The sequence below is a fragment of the Nyctibius grandis genome, chromosome 1 (genome assembly GCF_013368605.1).
Source record: "Nyctibius grandis isolate bNycGra1 chromosome 1, bNycGra1.pri, whole genome shotgun sequence".
In the NCBI taxonomy this organism is placed as follows: Eukaryota; Metazoa; Chordata; class Aves; order Nyctibiiformes; family Nyctibiidae; genus Nyctibius; species Nyctibius grandis.
Window position 1 is genome coordinate 102,183,714 of NC_090658.1, and position 16,591 is coordinate 102,200,304.

Here is a 16,591-nt window from a genome sequence, read left to right on the forward strand (position 1 = left end):
TAAAGTGCAACCTTAGGTGGTCAGCTGTTATGCAAACATTTCTATCACAGATGCCCTCACTTGGTCAGATGACTGGCACCCCTTGTGTATATGTACAGATTGCTTCTAATGACTGTGAGACTTAGTACCTAGAGATGTCTCTGTCACGGTTTAAAGCTGGGCTGGCTATTAACCAGGTGGCAGATGCTCTCTGTTAACCCTCTCCCCCCCCCCCCCCAAGGGAAAGGGAAAGGGAAAAGGGAGAGAGACTTATGGGTTGGAAAGTTAAAACAGTTTTAATAAACTATAATAATGAAAAAGAATATAATAACAATAATAATAGAAATAACCAAATATATACAAATATGTACAAAACCAAGATCAAGAGCTTGGAAATCCTCCTCAGGCAGAGTTGCTCCCCCCAGTACAGGCAGAGGGGAAAAGGCAGTACCTCCCCCCAGCACAGACAGAAGGGAAAATGCAGTAGCTCCACCCAGCACGGGCAGAGGGCAAAATGCAATAGCTCTCCCTGCCATCACACCTGCAGGCTTTTAACTGGAAAATTGGCAAAGCTGGTACCAATCAGTGGGAGACAGGAGGGCCCCTCCCTCCTGGGCCCCACCTCCAGGAGGCAGTGGGTTAGTGATAAATAGGAAAGTGAGAATGACATGTGTGGGATGGAATACCTCGTTGGTCAATCTTGGGTCACCTTCCCTGTCTGCTCCCCCCTGCAGCTGCGACCCCCCTTTGGTTCTTCACTCATAAGCAGTGAGGAATTTAGCAGTGACCTTGGTTTCTCTAAGACTAATTGGCCTGGTTTGGGCCAAACCAGGACAGTCTCTTTCCTAGAGTAAATAAATATAGAATTAAATAAAAATAAGTAAGCAATACTGTGAAATGAAAAAGTCTAAATTATTAAACACTAACGTGAAAGAAAATGTTTTTGTATTGCAATATAGCAAAAAATTGTTATATACCAGATTTTTCTTGTGAGGGTGCAGAACGTATGATTATGTGTAAGTTTCCCCATATGAAGATCTTGAAAATAAAGTGCAATTCTTGTACCGGGGTTTTGTAAACTGTAGGTAAAATTGCAGTGTAGGTAAAGGTCCAAACCAGAATGTTTATGATATTTTGGGTTGAAGATAGAGCTCCCACCTTCTTGTCTTCAAACAGATGTCCATTCAGGGTGCACCTACATTAAAGATCATGGATGTAGGCCATTCATTCAGGATACTCTCAGAAACAGCTGTCCTGCCTTCAGGAACTCTTAAGTAACATGTGACATTGACATTCTCTGGTATAGCTTTTTCAGGACATTGCACAATATTCTTCAAAACATGTCACTTCTGTCTAAGGTGTTTTGAACTTGGAATATCACTGAGGTGTCTACTGGACACTAAACAGGTATCTGTAAAAAGCATTTTAAGCCTGCTTGACAGTGTCAAGATTTTGACATCTGACAGTTAACCAAATATAGCATACACGACCTGTCTGCAGACTCTGGGTATTGCTGTCTGTATTTACTGGTATTAACATTTTTATTAAAACTGCTTATCTTTCTGTACTGTTTTCTGTTAATTTACTGCTATAAAACTTCATCATCAATTTGGCCTGGTGATTTTTTTCTCAAGCCTGTTTTCTTAGACTTTATCCTAAAAGCAGGAGGAAACAATAGGTGAAACCACAGTCTAACACAGAATGACCAACCTTTTCAGTACTGTGCAGAGCACAGGCCATATGTAGTATCATAAGCCATATATAAATGGTGATACTAGTCTCTGGAGTCAAATTATAACTTCCTACCACAGCGAACTTAACCGAACTAAATTTTGGATAATGTGTTTAATTTACCGAGGCCAGTTCCCACTTCTGCCTTCTTAAAAGACTAGCCACATGCCGCTCATTTTAGGTAAAGATATTTAAAGCTAAATAATTTTTTAAAATAACCTTAAACAGGAACAGTTCTATTATCAACACAGTAAATCTATCACTTTGTTACATAAGGAAACGCACAGAGAAAAGCTGAGTCTTGTCTCAGTTGCCCCGAGTTTGCTGCTCCTCAGGTCATGGGCCAAACCTATTCTTGTTTAAATGAGATATGGTTTTAGTTGTAAGTAGGAATTGATATCTTTGAGCCTTTTGTTCCAGGACATGTCAAAATTGCAGTGAAACTGAAGTTTGTATGCAGTAATAATTTAAGAATATGGATATATGACAATTTTCTGTATGTTGTGCACCTGGTCAGTGAGAGTAGCATTGTCCTACTGTCCAGGTCCTACTGTTGTAGATCACTTTGCAGGACATTCCTTTGTCAATGTTCAAATCCATTGTTACAAGGAATGCTGAAAGGAGCAAGTAGAAAGGCAAGAAAATAACTCCCCAGTTAGAGAGCTCCAAGAAAACAGCTGAGGCAATGGCATACGTCATCCTGGGAATAAAGTGTTTTACCCTGCTGGGAATAACTTGTCAGGAATAGACTCTTCAGCGATCTCTGTCAGCAAACCAAATTACCTGGCTCTGTGGAGCTACGTGCTAGAATTTGCCTTTCCCGCTCTAAAGGGAAGCGGGAAAAGACAACAAACACAAAGGCCTCCTGTATTTAAAAATCTTGTCACTTAAAAATTTTGCTTTTCATTAAATAAATAGAAAGAAAGAAACAAACAGAGAAAAGAAAGAAACAAAGGAAGAATATTTCATATTAAAGGAGCTGCCTATCTGTAATAGGTTCCCAAGAAGAAAAAAATGCAGAATTTGAGCCTTCCTCAGGCATGTTCAGGTAATCTGAGGGAATACTAGTGAACTGCAGCCAACACCAAATTTAATTATGGGAGAGTTGTGGTTTTCCTCCAATGCATGTGACTTACAAAGGTCTGAGACTTGAGGTTACGTTCAGTCAGACTAGATTGACAACAAGCTCATTGCCAGTTTTCTTCTAATTAGGACAAAACCACTGTTTCATATGGAAATTTCCTGGCTCACATTTAAGATCACAGAACAAGGCATAATGTGCCACATGTGAAGCAGTGCTTAATAAATGGGACGGTACACTCTGTATTGCTGCAGACTCTAAGTCTGCTAAAAAAGGTTTGTCACAGCCTATGTCTGCACCTTTTGTCTGATGCAGATACTAAGGCAATGTCTGCCACTTGAGTGCCAATATGGCAGGTTTCCCAGGTTGCAAATTTAGAAACAGATTCTGCAATCTAGAGGTGGTGATATCATTTTCACAATTAGGTGTGATTGTTTCTCCCACACTGTAAGTATTTAGGGTCAGATGCTTAAAGGTACTTAGGCTAAGATAGATTTACTTGGGGAAGATTATAATTCTTTACTAGCACTTCCCGATCTGGTTTGTACGTGGTGCAGCTACATATTCCTTCCTCCCCCAATGCCTTCTACTGCCTTCATTAGTAAAGCTGGATCCAGCCACATTTGGTGCTCAGGTTGGTTGGAGATAACTACTCAAATCTTTTAAATCTATTCCCATACCCAGTATTTCAGGATTAAGCTTTACTCAGCTATTCTTCCTCTCTATCCTGTTTTTTGCTAAACCATATTGTCAATACCAGCATGGTGTTTTCTCTGCTGTGAGCATCAACTACAAGAACTGACTACAGCAGCCTGGCTACTCAGCTCCAGCAGGCAGTCCCAGGGGCTGTGTGGGTGCTTAGTACCAGTGCTCTGTTGACTGTTTACCAGTACAGATAGGTGTATAGACTTGACTTGCTTTGCTTTTTAGTTGCCTTTTTAATCCCACAGTTTTTCTCAGTGTAAATTATAAACTTATATGTAACGAAACCAGCAGGTGTTTGAATGAACTTGTAGCCTTCGCAGCTTTGGAGGAAGCAGGAATATATAGTTGGCAAAGGTGTTTTGGAAAAAGCTACATGCTTTGCTTGGTCAGTGCCCAACATAAAGGAAATTTTCATTAAATTGAACCTAAATGACAGTAAAAACATGTTAAATAGTTTGTCAGTACTGTAAATTACACATTTTTGGATACTCAGTTTCTGAATATTCAGACAGTTCAAATGATGGAGCAAATAATGTGAACAATATAATTCATGTAGGTCCTATTCACTGTGCTGCAAATTTATCCTTTTATGATGTTTCTTTTTATTATTTCTCTGCCTTTGAAGAATTATTATTCCTTAACCTCTTCAGCGCATCCTGTACTTGCTTTTACTCAGATGCGTGTCAGAGATGGCATTTCTTTTAACAGGAGAATGTTTTTGTATGTTTTCTTTTGTCTATCTGAGTTTTGAGTAAATATCGCAGTGTACTTCTATTTGTAACAATGCTATCTAGAATCCAGGAGATGGCAGTAGTTGCCAATAATTCAGTTGTAAAAGAAACCTATTTACAAAAGCTGAAAAATAGAGGTTACACTCAGAGGAAAGCCAAACTGTATCTCCATGTGTGTAAAATATTACAACATATAAAATTATAAGTATTATGTATTACTTTTTAAGTTCTAAAATGGTCTATTAAATAGAACTTGAAAATCTATATGTTAAAGAATTTGCCCTAACATTAGATTTTTTTTTTTTAATCCAGCTATTAATATTAGCCAGCCTAGTTTCAGTGGCACAGATGTCTTCGGCTATACCTCGTTCCTAGCTTATTCCATGATTCCAAATATCACCTTCTACTATGAATTCCGCTTGAAATTTCAGTTGGCAAACCACCACTCAGCTTTACAAGATAACTTGATTTTTTTCACTGGACAGAAGGGCCAAGGTAAGCTTTATTTTTATTACCTATACTTACAGACTTTCAAATATTCATTAAACAAGTAGGATAAAAATATACACAGCTTTTTCTTGATCCTTTTTAGGGTATAATTTCATTAGGAGGAAAATAATCTCTTCAATACTTTATTGTTTTGTAAACACACAGTAAACAATCAGATTGTATAAATGTTTCTTTTCATTAAGGAGAAGTATAACTGCTTTCAGTAATTATGCTTGAAGTAGTATATTTCTGAACAAAATAAATGGAAACCAGAGATTAAAGTTCTCTTTTCAGTCATTGTCACGGTTTAAAGCTGGGCTGGCTGTTAAACCTGTGGCAGACACTCTCTGTTAACCCTCCCCCTCCACCGAAGGGAAAGGGAAAGGGAAAAAGGAGAGAGACTTACGGGTTGGAAAGTTAAAACAGTTTTAATAAACTATAATAATGAAAAAGAGTATAATAATAATATTGGAATAATCAAATATATACAAAGATATACAAAACCAAGATCGACCTTCCCCTATGTCGGCCACGTCACTACCGGCACTGCAGGGCAGGCTCTGGGAAGGCCCAGGCTGCGCCCAGCGATGGTCAAGAACTGGATTCAGGGATGCACGGATTGGGGTCGAGGGCAGCAGGAAAACGGACAGAGTCCTCTTTGGACAGCGGCCATACCAGAAGGGCGAGAAGGGAGAAGAAAGGGCCGAAGGCTCAAGCTGCCCGAAGGCTCAAGCTGCAGAAGCAGCCCAAGCAGAAGGTGCCACCCACAACCCTCATGATCCCCACACTTTTTACTGAGAATGACGTGTATGGGATGGAATACCTTTGCTGGTCAATTTTGGGTCACCTGCCCTGTCCACTCCTCCCTGTAGGTGCGACCCCCCCTTCGGCTCTTCACTCGTAAGCAGTGAGGAATTTAGCAGTGACCTTGGTTCCTCTAAGAATAAGTACAGCAAGAGCCTTTCTGCGTAACATCCCTACCGGTGCCTCAGTGATAACTACAAACTTTGAACGTTATCAGTCCCAGAAGCAGACACTGTCTGCAAAACATGCAGATAGTTTCAGAAAGTGCAGTTACTTAGAAGAGACTTAGCTGAAAGTAAAAATCACTGAAAAGAAAATTGGCCTGGTTTAGGCCAAACCAGGACAGTCATAAACATAAATTTCATTATTGATTACATTTATTTGGTGCCCAGTTTTGAGAGTTGCTGCCTCAAATCTTCTTCTGCTGATACTTACTTTATTGGAAAATAAATCCATCCATCCAACATGCCACAGCCACCCTGCCATTTCTTCTTCCTGTGTCCTCGAACAACCTGCCGCAGGAGCAGCCATGAATTGCTGCTGTTGTCACGGTGGCTGCACTTCCATGGCCCACAAGACTCTCAACACTGAAATCCAACCCTGTGGCAATCAGAATTGAACTCTATGGTTTTTGTGTAACATATGAGACCCTAACCCCTGAAATCACTCAATCCAAGTTAACCCAAGCTAGCTACAAATAAGTTGTACTACAATCTGTATAGTGAAGTATTCAACTTGGTCTGATTAACACAGCTGAAAGGCAGGTTATATAAATCTACTGTATACATGTTATATAAAACTACTTAGTACAACATTTGTACTAAGATTTTAGCAATACTTTAGGTATCTCTTCACAGCACCCCACTGTGGCAGGCTAACATGGCCTTAGCATTGAAATGGGGTAAAATAGTAATACTTCTTGTGTTCTGTCCATCTTAGCATTACTGTCAGCATAGGACCCATAATATTGATGAAAGTTGAGAAAAATTTAATGAAATGGTAATGCAGAATTAAAGCAGTCAGTGTAGAAACTACTTTATACTTAATAGATCATAGGAAATATATTACTTATTCTTACCTTAATTGTTTCTGCAATTAGAGCATGAGCTAAGTTTTGAATTTGGAACTGTCCTATGGGATTGTTGAAGCCTAGGAGGGAGGTTTGGTGATGTGTCTTTAGGTTGAAACCCATCACAGGAGGAGAGTGATTTAGGTACATAAATATAAGCCTCTACTGCCACAGTAGATGCTTTGCCATATCCAAAACATCACATGAGTTTGACAGATAGGACCCATGACTTATGGGAACCCTACACTTATGCTGAACAGCATCAGAAAATTAATACTTCAGGAAGATGAAAGAGAGGAGAAATTATTAGCAGTTTCAAGATAGTGAGGTCCCAAACTACATTATTAAAAATCAGTTGGGGGGTGGGGGGGCTTATGCAGTTACATATATATTGCACAAAACAGCTGCAGTACATCACATCGATAGGATGCAGGGTATCCTTCATTTGCTATGTTAATACATTTGATATTTTCTTAGGTCATGTTTTCTGTTAAATTTCTTTATGTTTTCTGTTAAATTTCTTTACTTAAGTTCCTGTACACTCTGGGGCTTCTTCCCCTTTCTCCCTGTGGTAGACTGTTAGTCTATTGCAATGCAAACTAAAACATGTTAGCTTAGAATGGCTTGGCAGTTTACATATCTGTGATAGAATTAAGCCTGTTACTTTTCATTTGCGATAAAGCTGACTGCAGGGTGTACCCTGTAATGTCAAAGCATTGTGAAGTGTAGGTCTTGCAACCATATTTAGCTGAACTGAGTAAAAAAAGTTCTTACTGGTGTCATTTTTATTAGCCAGAATACTAGCATTCTGAGCTTATGTAGCTGTTAGGCAGAAACCTGACTTTTTATTATTTTGCATATCATTTTTTTAATGAATGCTGCCATACAGGAGTAACGCGTTTCTGCAACCCCATGTCAAATGATGGGTGGGCAGCAGAGCACCAGCTGTTGGGAAGGCTGAGCAACAGTGAGGCATCTGGTAAATTGCTGTGTAGTAGTTTTAATAATTTTCTCCTTAAATAGTTGGGGAGACTGAGTAACTCCTGTTTTAATTACCAGAAAACAGTATTTCTTACTAAGTGACCCTTGCTTATTTCACCGAGAGGAGATGCTGTTGTTCTAACAATTTACTTTTACCAAGTATCAAGCAATAACGCTCTCATCATGAGAAGCGTGAGGTTTTTCACAGCCTGTGATCTTGCTGTAAGGAAGTATTTTTAATATTCTGTTTACATTTTTCCCTTTCTCCGTTTCATCCCATTTCTCATAGTTAGCATTCTCTTGCAGTACCCTGCCTGATTCCCCTCCACCATCTTCTCTGCCTAAACCACGGACACTGATGTCATGGCTAACCTTCTGTGAGGTACCATCAAATGTTGTCTAATGCAGAGATCTATAACATCATCTTCCTCTTACCCCCACAAATCTTGTAAATGAAAAGTCACCCTTGTTCTAATAACTCAATACCAAACTTCTCACAGCAGTCAGACTAACAATACTCTGAATTTCCCCTGATCATAGTGGACATGTCCTCCTCTTTAGGTCTCGGGGCTATGGCTGACTCCTGGCTTGGGTTAGAATACTAGAAAAATATCTGTCCCCACAGGCCAGGTCAAAAGTTGCCACTGTCTGTATGTGCACTGGGTGCAGGTGCCCAGGTGCTGGCAGGGAGGGCTGCAGGGGTCTTTGTGAGGAGAGGCCGGGGCTGCCCCAAGCCGGACACAGACGGTTCCAGCTGGCTCCAACACACCCACCACAGGGCACAGCTCAGCCCTGCAGACACGGTGGTGGCACCTCGGGGAAAACATATTTAAGAAAAGGAAGAAAACACAACAGAGGGAGGAGGAGGGAACAAAAAGGGTGAGAAACAGCAGAGGGAAAACAAGGTCAGAAGAGGAGCAGGCGGAGGAGGAAAAGGAGGAGCTCCATACCACCTCCACAGAGGAACAGATTACCAACACTGCTGCCTGAGGAGAACACCATGCAAGAGGAGATGGATGTTCCCTGAAGTAACTGCAGCCCGTGGAGAGCCCACACCGGAGCATAGGAAAGGTGTGAGGAGGAAGGAGCAGCAGAGAGAAACCGCCATGTGCTGACCACAGACCCCCACCCCCATGCACAGCTTGGTGTTGCGGGGAAGAAGGGTCGGGAGCAAAGGAGTGAAGTTGGGCCTTAACATATGTTAAGCTTATGTAAATAGTTTTTGGTACTTATTTTATAAGTGGAAGTAATAATGTAAAAGCAAAAGCAAATCCACCTGTATTGCTTGCCCTGTGAATATGTAGACAGCAGTACTGCAAAAGTGTGGCAGCTTTTTTCTCCATTTTCTGTAAAACAATGACCCATATTTACTAAATTCCAATGCTTCTTCCTGTCTGAATCCAAAATAAGATTTTTCAAATTTTAGATCAATTCAGGCTGGATACATGCTAACTACCATTGCTTTCAAACTGGAATAAACAAATCTTGTCCTTTCCAAAACTTCTAAGTATAGTGCTTTACTTATGAAAGAAGAGGAGGTAAATATGTAAATGTATAAATATGGATGTGCTCATTATCAGACAGAAAAAAAAAAAGAAGACTGAAAGGAGGAAACCTGTTTTACTCACTTAACTGGAAATAAATTATTTTCAGGAAATAGAAAAACAGTAAATATAAAGGTCTTCAAAATTAAAAGCACTAAAACACTAATGGTTTCAAAGAGCATACCTCTAACAAGAGGAAAGTGCTGCTGTGTGTGCTGTTTGCAACGCAAGTGAGAGATTATTTATACATACTAAACATTTTCTCTCAGTGTAAATTATTTTTGAAGGATGTAACTAGAGCCCTACATTGCAGGACATTTAAAACTGGTATGTATGAAAGTGTGCTTTTTCAACAGCTGCAGGGTTTGAATACAAGACAGTAAAAAATAGTGTAAATCAGATAATTCCAAGTTTCATTTGCTGCCCTCTTGCAGTAAAAAGGTACTGCTCTTGTCCCTCTGCAAAAAAAAAACCAACAACTTTCTTTTGAAGGATTTCTGCCAATGACAGCATATGTAGTCCTAAAAGTAAAGAAATTATTTACTTCAAATTTTTGAAGAAATTAGTTCCAAACTGAAAGTTTAAGAAGATTTCAGAGAATTAAAGCTATTCTAACCAGAGAAACTTCAGTAACAAATAGTCTAGAGCTAATAACAGATACAAAAGCAGAAAAAGAAGGAAATTTTTCCTCCCCAAAAAATTCTATTAGTGTATACTCTACAAAATAACCACCATTGGTTTTCATAGCTAAAATATTTAAAGTCACTTAACTTATAACCTTGAAAGTAGAAAATGTTAAAACATTTGGGATCTGATTCTATTTGCAGTTATATTAGGGTAAGAAAAACTAAGTCAATAAAAAGATACTATTGTAAGACTAATGCATAAGTAGAAATCAACCGTTATTGAATCCCTAAATAAGTGGATCAGAAGTCAACAAAAAAATGTGAATTTAATATGGCCTGATTTCTTTGAAACCTACTTGAGTCTGTTTTCCTTTCCATTCTTGGTATGGACAAGGAGTAAGACAAAAGAATCAAAAAACAACAGAACAGTTAAAAGCTGTCTCATTTATGCAGACTATTAATTAATGTTATCTTCATAATCAGGTCAATTTTGTAGAGTGCTGACACTGTTGCATTTCTCTTATGTACTTCATTTCCAAGAAAGCATTTTAAAAATTTACACAGTATTTTAAATAACACTTTGTCTTTAATGTGCCTCCCCTAGTTTTGCAGGCCAAATCACATAAGTACATTGTGGACACTGCTGAAAATAGCAACTTTGTAATGATTAAAAAAAATTGTTATTTACAGTTTGGAAGTCCTTCACTGGTAATGTGCCAGCGTGACTGAAGGCAATGGGGTTTCATTCAGTCATGAACAAATCATCGTAATAAAAATGAACAGTGTTTGTGTTTTGTTCAACTGAATTTAACTGCACATTTTGTACAGAGGCTGTGTATTCAAATTCTTTGGAATAATCTTTTCTTTTTATGTATACTCATGTTTCATCAAAATAGTAACTGTATAGAAAAATCAAACTTCTGTATAGAAAAAGCAGGTTACTGTTCCCTCCCTCTCCCTGCATTGCTAATGCTGCATGTGAGATAAGGGGAATATGGCAGTTTGGGCCATGAACCAGCAGTATGCAGAGCTTTGGTGGGAGGATGAGATATACGCATCATTGCTTCTTGTGGGGAAAAGCCCACTTTGTCTTTTGCAAATAAAGCAAACTCCCCATGTGCTTGGGGCCGAGGCATCAAGACACACATTTGAAATGAGGGCCACCATATGACACTGAAAGAACAGATGAGAGACCCTCCCTCAAATGAATAAAAAATAAGATAGCCATATGAAAACAGAGGAAAATATCAAATAAAACAGTTTACAGGCATGAAATTGAGCACTGAATTGCTTGAATTCACATGAGAGTTGTAAAAAGAAATTGATGGCTTTGAATTTCAATACAGCAAATCCTAATCCAAGACTGAGAACTTTCTTCCCTTTTACCATTGTTTTTATCCCAGTTCTTTTACCATACCAAGAGTACATGCCAAAGAAAGGATGGGGTTTGTAAAAAGAAACAAATTGGTCATGTTTTCTCTAACTAATAGTGGTTCCACTCTTGCATACATGAGAAGAGGGATTGAATTCTCTTCAAAGATGTCAGTGTAAAAATCCGTTTACTTGCGTGATCGGGAACTGGTCAAGGAATTGAATTCTTACAGGCTTTATGTCAGACTTAAAATCTTTCAAATGAGATTTTATAGTATAGTACTGAAAAGCACAGATTACACTTATGGCATGTAGTCCTAAATATAAAGAAATTAAATCATTTACTGCATGTTTGCAAAGGAATTAATTCTAACCTGAAAGAAGACTTCAGAGAATTAAAGCATACAGCTGTTCCGACCAGAGAAACTTCAGTAACAAATACTCTAGAGCCTTCCTAATCAGGGGCAGCTGCAATAAAGTCTCCAGGCACTCTTGGGTCAAGGGCAGCTGACTGGCTTGTTAGAAGCTGCTAGAGCTTCATCAGGCCCATATCCCTGTTGGTCCCCTTACCTCGTAGCAGCAGATGCCGTCAAGTTTTGAGGCTGTTAAAGTGCCCACCATGAAAGCTGAAAGCATGCCAGAATATAATTAAAACATGGGCTATTCTCACATGGAACTGGGAATTTCAGTTTGCCTTTTTTTAAGATTTTGAAGGAAGCTGAAAATTTATTCATGTTGCTGGGGAAGGGAACAGCGATGACTGCTGAATCCACCAGGCTCAATAGGTTTTGCAGATATCACTTACCTACTCTAGTGTGAAAAAGAACTTCCTTCAAAAAGCATGTAAATATGTTCAACATCTCTGCGGTTTCTATTTTAAATCCACAAGAATACTGGAAATAGTATACAAGTTAGAGAATATTAAAAATATATATACAACTTAAGACCTTCCTGGCTAAAATTTTCCTAAACTGATATATTTTCAGTGGATTTGGAGAATATTTTATGTATCAGTATTCACTAAATCCTGGAATAAGTAGTTATTCTATTTTTGTCTTTTCAGGTCTGAATGGAGATGATTTCTTGGTGTTAGGCCTCCGTCATGGCAGAGTAGTATACAGCTACAATCTAGGTTCTGGCACGGCAACAATCATTAGTAAACCACTTGATCTGAAACTCAATATTCATGTCATCCATCTTGGTAGATATCTCCAAGAAGGCTGGCTGAAGGTAAGAAATTACTTCCTTTAGAAGGATAGCTTTTAGATGAAAGGGTTCTTTTTTTCACATTTTATATGGAAAGTTTAAAAATTACTTCTGTTTCCCTGTTAAGTTTGGAGGACTGTGTTCATTAGAAGTTCCTAAATAAGGTAAATTCTGTTGTTGTAACAAATATAAATGTTTCATTGAAAGGTGGATGATCAGACGAATAAAACTGCCACTTCTCCTGGGAGACTGGTTGGACTCAATGTCTTCAGTCAGTTTTATTTAGGAGGCTATCAAGAGTATACTCCAGAACTCCTACCAAAGGGATCCAGATTTAAGAACAGCTTTCAAGGTAAAGATTGTACTGTTTTCAATTCCTTTTAAAACATGCATCAGATTGTTTCAGTTGCCTGTGAAATAAAGATCTAAAATCTGTGTTTTACAAGGAAACAAACTAGAATCTCCTCGGCTGAGATTCCTGTGGCTTTTTCATTATTTCACTACGAGAACTAAGAAACATGATGCAAAGAGAGGCTTTGCTAAATATTTTTAATACTATCTGTTTCTAATAAAAATGGAAGTTTGCCATGGTATTTTTTCTCATCTGTCCCTGTTCTACATCATCGCTCCAAAGGGGCTTTCTTTCTCTGCAGTAAAGTATAGATTCTTCTCCCAGCTCGCTCTGACCATTGGCAATGGTTGGAGTCGATGATCCCAGAGGTCTCTTCCAACCTGATTGATTCTGTAATTCTGTAATTGTCACTGGCAGTGCTGGTTTGGGTAATAGTTTTTACGCTGAAAGCTTCTTTCTGATAGGACATCATGAAATCTGATTTTTTCCTGACATCATGATCTAGGTGTCTACGCAGGACTTAAGTAATTCCTGTTAGGAATATTTCAGCTATTATCTAATATCTAACAGATAATAATTCCTACCTCGAAACTGATATTTGCAGCTCTGTGGAAATCTTAACTCAACTCCTACCAGTTGGATCAGCAATGAGGCAAAGGATTTGTTCACAACACTTCTTTTTTACATTCCTTACTTCCATAGAAATAATGTGCTCAATATTTGTGAGGTAAATTTCAGTTTATTTTGAGCACTGGAAAGCCTTTCAAATGAAAATAAAACATTTTGCCTTAGCAGAACAAAATTTGATTTCTCAATTATAAAATTGGGGACACATTATGAAAGGCAAACATAACAATAAAATTCACTTTCATACACTACTGCACTCCATTTCCCCTAAGACCATGTAACTGCCTCTTTTCCAGGCATCACCTTACTTTTTCTTCTTACACTGAAACTTCCTCCAAATCAAAGTTTCTTACGCTGCAATCAACTTTTCACTCAGAAAGTCATATGAATTAACATTTCGTCTGTCTCCATCTTGTCAGGAAGTAATGGTTGAATAGTTACACTTTTCATAGCTTTTTAACAGCTTGCAAATTGGCATATCATAAAACATAATGTCTATGCAAGTATTTTAATAGTGTAAATATTTGTGAAGTATTTCTGGCTTTTTTTGTAGACATGTTAATGTTAGGGGTGACCAAGAGGAATCTCTGGAGCTTCACTTTAACTGCAAACTTTTGCCAGTTTTACAGGTTCCTCATGTTGCAACTGTATTGGTATGGCGAAATTTCTACAAATGCAGAATGAATATTCTTCCAAAAAATAAAAAATATTTCAAAGCTCATATAGTGTTAGTTACCGTCCTGTTTATTGATTTTTTCTTACTGTTTAAAAAGAAGTCTCTGCCTCAGAGTTTTGTCAAATGTGTAGCACATAAACGGTTTTCTCTTTGTCCCCATCTTTCACAGTATTAAGTCTACTATACTTGCTAATTCATTCCATGCTCCAGTTCCCAGCAGCAGCTTGTCTCTGTTCTCCAGAGCATATTGACTTTCAAGGAAGCTATGCTTCCCTATGACCAATTTCCTACGACATTCTCTTGTGCAGTCAGCATCTCATTTGTTTTTCTGACTCAGAAATCTCCCCAGTTTCAGCACTCGGGATCCTCAGGATCAGAAATAAATCTCCATAACCCTTCTACAGAATGAGAACTACAATACCACTAACATAACAGAAAATTTTGAACCATTTTACTCCAGCCAATCTGCGGCTATAGGGAGCCCACAGAAAAACTCTGGAAGTGACAGTCAAGATAAATTTATCTAGCACATAGTTGATTAAACCACTCAGATTTTTGGAAAGCTGCAGTTGGCTGGTTTTAAAGACATGATTTATTAAAACCATTTTGCTTCTAATACCAAAGTGTACCTCTCCTTTTGTAAGCAATCATTATTGGATCAAGAAACACTGAGGTCAGCCATGCTGCTGCAGACTAACTGTCCCCAATGTCAGTGTGCAATCATTTAGGGTTTTTACTCTGTACAACTACTGTTTCAGACCATTTCCTCCCTTACCTGCATGCTCTTTGGTGGTTTGTGAGCTCTGCTTGATTGGGGTAAAAGCTATAAATTAAATTGAGAGTAAATAAAGTCATTGACAGAAAGCTCTAAGTGTGGTCTAAGGAGTCACTAGACAAAAGATTACAAACAAAAAGGTAGTATATCCTGTGTGATTGCAGTGTCTTGTGTCTGATTTCAGCTTACTTGCGTTAAACTCTGATCTTCAGGATCAAACCAAGTTTAACTCACTAATTCAGAAACTTACCTTCCTCTTGCAAACTTGGCTGTGTCAGAAAACCTCTCCACTATTCAGAATAGTTGGCAGTCTGTCATTAAAAGAGGTCCAGAACTGCCAGAGCAAAGGGAATTCAGGTCAGAAAGGCGGCGCATTCATCAGCTGATCCCTCTGCAGAAGGTTGTATAGCGCTTGCTACAATAGGCTCAAATTGCTGCTCTGAGTCCTTCATCTGCATCCCACTGACTAAGAATTAGAAGAAATAAGAAAATTAAATGAAAAATTCAGTTGAACTCATAAAGCTGGGCCAAAAACCTCTTGTACCTACTATATGCTTTGTTTACAATGCTCAACAACTGTTTCTGCCCTAGATGTTCTGCTGGTACAGTTAAATTAGTCATCAACACAAATGCCAGTTTATTTTCCATTATGACCTTACCAGTTCTTGGGTACTCACTGTGCTTTCCATTGTTTACACAGAGCTCTGGGCTGCTTTTTCTTAGCACTCCAGCAAGACTCAGGAGAACAGAACATGCTTTATCTGCTACTGACAAACAGATGAAACATTAGTTAGGATTTACCGAGCATGCGGTGGCCTAAACCCAACACTGTTATAAGCAAAGAAGCAATAATACAAAGATTGCAAGCAATCATCAAACTAGGTTATTTTTAAATTGCTTAATATGAGTTTTTGAATTACCGGTTATGTGTCAATATAAACAGAACTACAATGTTAGTAAAAGTAGCTTTCTTATGTAGGCCTTTTCCATATTACAAACATTTTGTAGTTCTGTTTATTCAAATATAAAAAAAAAATCCGCAATTGGACATTCATTGTGTCTTTCAGGTGCAAGTCTTTTTCTTATGTGATTTCAGTGAATCATGCAAAAACTCCTATTAAGAGCAGGGAAAGGATATGATATGGAGATTTTAATATTAAGCAGAGAGCCTCTGGCATGCACTGCTGTATACCTACTGTTCTCATGATTTCAAGCACTGTGGGAATTCACCATATCTCAGCTAAATTGTATAAATCAGGTTTAGAAAGGTATGAGCATTTCCAAATACATTACTGTACTGGTTTAACTAAAGTGGTTTAAAAACCAATTTTTAGTTTAAAATTGTGTATATTTATGTATAGATCTGGATGACATTTCAAAAGTGCTTAAGACTACCTTTAAATGTGACTTTAAATCACTTGGATGTTCAGGTATATTTTGAAAAGTTACTGAGGGTTTGATCCAGAAAGATATAATATATGTCATAATCTTCAACTTTGCAGTACATAAATAAGCACGTGGATCTGGAAATGTGATTCAGAAATACTGATGACTTAAGTTAGACTCATAAGGCTAACCATCCTGTGCAGTCTCTAGGAAGAGCAAATCCCCAAAAAGCCCACAGGCTAAGCAGTAGCTGCCTGGAGGTAGCAAGTAGGGAACATCTCTGCTTCACTCTGAAGCTTTGGCTCCTCTTTTCACTTAGGATATCAATGTATTAGCAAATTAAAAGAATGTCAGGGCATAGATCCAGGCACTGGCATTCAATCATCTCTACAAATAAATTCTTACAATGGTCCCTGACAAATATTTGGTCTGTGGCAACTATTGTTTTTCCAAACAAT

General features: G+C 38.3%; 1 protein-coding gene across 1 annotated transcript in view; it reads left to right on the forward strand.

Annotated features, from left to right (window-relative positions):
• EYS (eyes shut homolog) overlaps positions 1–16,591 on the forward strand; it is a 1,023,158-nt gene that overhangs the window by 967,900 nt on the left and 38,667 nt on the right. The window contains 3 exon segments of the mRNA XM_068405393.1: positions 4,540–4,722; positions 12,175–12,341; positions 12,525–12,669. Of these exon segments, the coding sequence (XP_068261494.1) occupies positions 4,540–4,722; positions 12,175–12,341; positions 12,525–12,669 (495 nt within the window).